At 40.4% G+C, this 4,993-nt stretch overlaps 1 protein-coding gene across 1 annotated transcript; it reads right to left on the bottom strand.

Moving 5' to 3' along the window:
* Positions 1-312: 312 nt before the first annotated feature.
* On the bottom strand, positions 313-4,888 carry SIAH1 (siah E3 ubiquitin protein ligase 1). The gene is made up of 2 exons (XM_009874128.1): positions 4,798-4,888; positions 313-1,713 (listed from the first exon to the last, which is right to left on the bottom strand). The coding sequence occupies exons 1-2, from the start codon at positions 4,886-4,888 to the stop codon at positions 863-865; spliced, it is 942 nt and encodes a 313-aa protein (XP_009872430.1). The 3' UTR covers positions 313-862.
* Positions 4,889-4,993: the final 105 nt, after the last annotated feature.

Genomic DNA, 4,993 nt, shown 5'->3' with positions numbered 1-4,993 from the left:
TTCAGAAAATTCTCAACAACTGTTCATTTTCGTCAGAAGATAACTCAAAGTACAACAACATCTAAACCTGTTTTTAAAGGAGCTTTCTTTCCTGATACATCTTTGAACATAAGCACTTCTTCTGAGTTCAGTACATTCACAAAATAGCTCAATTAAGAACAGTATCACCAATGAACTGACCACTGGAAAGAGACAAAATTTACCAAACATACAGAAATATAAGTTTTACCATAGCAATTATGCATATCAAAAGATGACACCTGTAATTAATTTTAAAAAGTTACAAAAAAAAAAAGAGAAAAACCTGAATTACAGAAAAGAAAGTCATATTTATTTAATGAAAAACTAGAAGTTAATAAAAATTAGCAAATACACAAAAAATATACACAAACAGCAGCAATACTATGTAGTGACTTACAAAGGGGAGGGATGGGGGCAGGAGGGGAAGCAGCGGCCAGAGACCAGACCGCTCAACATGGCTTGTCAGTCAAAGGGGGAAGGAAAAAAAACACAAACAAAAACACGAAACATTATCCTCTTCAACAGTACAATCAATCTACAAACAAGATTTTAGAATTATTTTACAACATTTCCTGTAGAATCAATTCTTAATACAAAAGATGCCCATTTTGGGTGTATATATATTTTCAGTGGTTTACTGTTGACTTCTTTTAAATATATTAGTGTTACTACATGCAACTGCTTCCTGTAATTTACCAGCCTTTCCTTTTATTTACCTTCATATATGTCTACCCTCCTTCTACCAAGCAATTTGTCTGACAGTCAAAGATGGTTACCCTAGTTTCACCTAAATTAAATGCAACGGTTTTAAACACTGGCCTGAAGAGGTTTGATTGCCATTTCAACACATGGATATAGTTACATTGATGCCTAAATTGCCATTTTCTGCAAAGAGCTGTGCAATGCTGGTGTCAAAGACTAGACAGTCACTATTCATAATGGCTGTTGCAATTCCCTCATGAATAGATCGAGGAGTTGCTTCCCAAGTCAATCGCCGCCTATGACCATTTAACTCGAGTCGATAAGCAAAGTTTTCTGCTTGCTTGCGTGTTCCTATCAGCTGTACAATTGCAAAGAACTGCTGGTGACCATCATACTTCTCCTGTTTCTCCAATACTAACATGAAATGAAAGCCAAAACAAGACTGCATCATAACCCAGTCAACAGCACCAGGAAGATTAATGTCTGTAGCAAGGAATACTATATCTTCTCCCTGAAGTGTTGTAATTGACTTGTGTTGATGCATCAAATGTGGCATTACAGCATCCAGAGAGCCTTGCCATTTACACGAAGCACCGGGACACGGACAGGAGTAAGGCCTAAACTCACACAGCTCCTCATGGTCTGCTTTTTCTGTGTGTGGCAAAGTTATCTCGCATCCGGAAGAGGCATATTTACATGGGAATAGTACAGAATTGGCAACTTTCTCCATAGCCAGGTTACGGATGGAGCCCAGCGGGCCTCGGCAAGTTGGACAGCACGTGAGTTTAGGGCGACAGTTGCTACAAACCAGATGACCACTCTGACACTGAAGAATTGGTGGCAGCACATAGTCAAAGCACACAGGACACTCAAAGAGACTAGCCAAGTCATTATTGGAAGCTGTAGTGCCAGTCAGGGCAGGCACCCGCTGTGATGGCGTGCACTTGGAAGTACCTGTGGGGAGTGCTGTGGCAGTCTGACGGCTCATTTCTGTAACAGAAGAGAGAAAAAAGAATGAGTATCTAAACACATTTTATTTTCCACTGCATACAGGATTTCTTGATTTACAAAGCAGCTTCAAAAGAAAACACATACTAATGAGGGCAAAAAAACATGGAATACGACTGGTGGATACGTTACAAGTAGAATACACCAATTGTGATGCATACCATACGGTATGATACGCAAATTTAAGAAGAATTATACTGAAGTGGAATTTACCTATTGGAAGCTGCAAGGGAGGCATGGGAAGATATGCTAAAAATGTAAATGAAATCCTCAAAGAGGTTTGATGGTGGTGGTTTAGTATTAATATTGCATTTACAAAATACTCCACCCAGATCACTTGCATGTAACATCTAGGAACACTATGGAACAATTCTAGGGTTGGATTTTAAGTTGCTGCCTACTTAGCGAGATGAGAAACGAGCCACTCTTAATAAAAAACCACAATCTTCCAAATATGGCCTTCTCAGTAATCATGTTTACTGTATATTTTAAAAAAATAAATAAATCACACGGGTATGATTACTACACTGCTTTATTCCCAGGATAGGGTAGAGACTCTTCATTACCCTGCTACTAAAGCCCATAGCTTGCAAAGCACATCCTTCAGATTCCTGAACTAAACCATTTTTGAAGATACCAGAAAAGAAAAACAAAGCAATTATTCTATTGAATTTCCCAAATAAGACAAATTCAAAAGATGAAATTTGAGAATTTTAACATACAAGTACTCAAACATTTCCAGCAACCTGAAAAGGCACTGTTAAGTTTTACACTCAGTGGAGTTTACACTGAAGGTCTGTTCTTCCAAATGTCCCCTGGGTTCCCAGCTGTCTGACCAAACAGCCTGCATTCAACAGATACCGTAAAAGTACCGTATTTCTTAGCATGTTACAGATGATACACTTTCTCCTGCACCCCCTAACTCTCTTCCTTCTTGTGCAAAGGGAATTACTAGTACTACCAGAAAAAATAAACACTCCCATTTTGAAAAAATAAACCTCGCCTTCATCAGTTAAGGGAAGTTAAGTACAATGCTATGCAACATTGGCTTCCGTTACACATAATAATTATCAGCCACCTTAAGTGCTTCTCTGCAAGTACACCAGCTCTCTATCTGTCACGTATGTATAAAGCTCTCAAAATAAACCTGATCTTTAATCTTCTTGCTATTTGACATGACAATAATAGGCACTAGGCAAGCATCCTGTATTTACCACCGTTTCAGCCACAAACTTACTCATACTTGGACTAGATACCTCCAAAGCAGCATACTGTGCACGCTTTTGCAAGACATGCACTGTTCAGGGCATGAAGGGAACGAACTAAGAGATTCCAACGTGCAAAACAACCTAGCCTTTGACATTCAAAACATAATCACAGACAGGCAATTCCAAATTCTTCTACAAAAGTAGCACTCCCCAATTCAGAGCTACTAAAACAAGAGAGCCTAAGATGTGGTATTCAGTCACTGATACATAAGTCTTGTATGCCCAATAACAACAGCAGCATCTCACTCCTCCAAAGTCTATTCCTTCACCTCAGGCTTGCTGGACTGGAAACATCCAGTTCTCATGTTTCGAAAAAAACCAACAAAACACCATGCAGCAGTTTTCAGTGCTGGGCTTTAACTGATACTGTAGAGGGATGACAGGAATGTTTGTTTCTGTTGGCCTTACTCCCCTACCATAAGGCACTCCAGTTTAGATGAAAAGCTTAACATATTTGTGACAAATCAGACCCATCATCTGGGGAAATGACGCCATACTGGCTTGTTGCGAGGGGATTCAAATGATAAGGCCTCTGTGACAACTGAGCCCTGCTGCTATCTTTCCCCAGTGCCAGAAGGTAGGAAGCTCATGATGGCACAGTTCTATGCTCCAGATCAAGTTATACACACAGAATAACTGTACACAGGATAACAAGTTTTGATCACACTGTTCACATGGGAAGTGCTTAGAAATCACATGCATATTCACAGGTAAAATTCTGTAAGCGTTTTTCCCCTTCCAATATTGTAAACACATGCATTTCAGAGAAGTTTGTGTGTGCCTCATCCTACTTGAACCTGGTCCAGGGATCCCCAGTAACCCGTAGATAATGCTGGTGAAAACCACTGCGTTAGACCAGTTCCCTAGGCAGTCTGACGAGCTGGGTGAGCTCTGGTTTCTTTAATTACACATCTCAGAGCCCATTCAACAGTTAAATTAGGCAACCTACAAACTCTGCACAAGACCTCATGCACAGATGCAGCTCCCCCTTAAGCTTTCTAAGCTACGGAAGTACTAGAGAAAAGTACCAGCCGTCACACACACCTTCCACAACTGAGGGCCATCCAAAGGAGCAGGGTATAAAAAGAGCAGGAATCTGTGAATCGGACCATTGAGATTAGCATGCAAGAAGAAACTATAATTCACCAAGCCTAAACCTGCCTAAAGTCTACATTTTCACCACTCTTGCTAACACAAAGATGACTAATACTTCAGGATGGAAAAGTCAGAGAAGTTACTTTTTATAGCTTAGATATACAAGTTAACACAAATAAAAGTGTTAACAGTGTAATACATTTAACCCACCAAAACTATCAAGAGAATTACAAACCACGTACAAACAACTACAGAACTCAAAGTTTAAAGATATTTTTAGTTATAAAAACTTAGGGCTAAACCCCCCCATATATGCAGTATTTGTTACTACGTTATCTTTGTACATGCTGAGAGTAAGTCTCTAGGCAATGGTGACAAACTAAGGTACATTAGGTGTCATCTTCAAAAGTATTATTTCCTACAATATAAATTATTCAAAAGATTGTACAAATTTGCAAAAGTTTAACCACCAGAGAGTGAAAAGGCAAAAAATGTATTTTAAGATTTCCTAGTCCTAGATCAAGAAAAACTTTGTCCTTAATGACATCCGAACACACTGACCTGCTGATGAAACTGTTCTCAACACTGTTCTGGGGAAAGGTGAAATACACAGGTTTATCAAGGTCTCCCGAGGGACACAACCTCGTAGCTTCTACAAAAACAGCTTGAAGTGCCGCGCATAAAGCTGTTCAGAAGTCACTACCTTTCGCCTCGCTGTTTTTACTTCCCGGCAAGCACGCACACAAGACTCCCTTCCATGAATACAGAGAGCTGGAGGCAGATCTCCCCGTCATGGGGAGTGAAGGAACTCATGGCGCTCCCGTGCAGCAGAGAAGGGCTCAGGGCGCAGCAGGGGCGCAGGCTGGGCCCGGCGAACGCCCCCGCAGTCCTCCGCGTCG

This window comes from Apaloderma vittatum, unplaced genomic scaffold (genome assembly GCF_000703405.1).
Source record: "Apaloderma vittatum isolate BGI_N311 unplaced genomic scaffold, ASM70340v1 scaffold38797, whole genome shotgun sequence".
Taxonomy (NCBI): Eukaryota; Metazoa; Chordata; class Aves; order Trogoniformes; family Trogonidae; genus Apaloderma; species Apaloderma vittatum.
This window is presented reverse-complemented; position numbering and strand designations above follow the sequence as displayed.

Excerpts from the sequence above, each read along its gene's own strand:
- SIAH1 (XM_009874128.1), bottom strand. The coding sequence starts at position 4,888 with ATGACGGGGAGATCTGCCTCCAGCTCTCTGTATTCATGGAAGGGAGTC. Across the intron at positions 1,714-4,797 it reads TAAAAACAGCGAGGCGAAAG|AAATGAGCCGTCAGACTGCC; the intron begins GTAGTGACTTCT and ends CTTCTGTTACAG.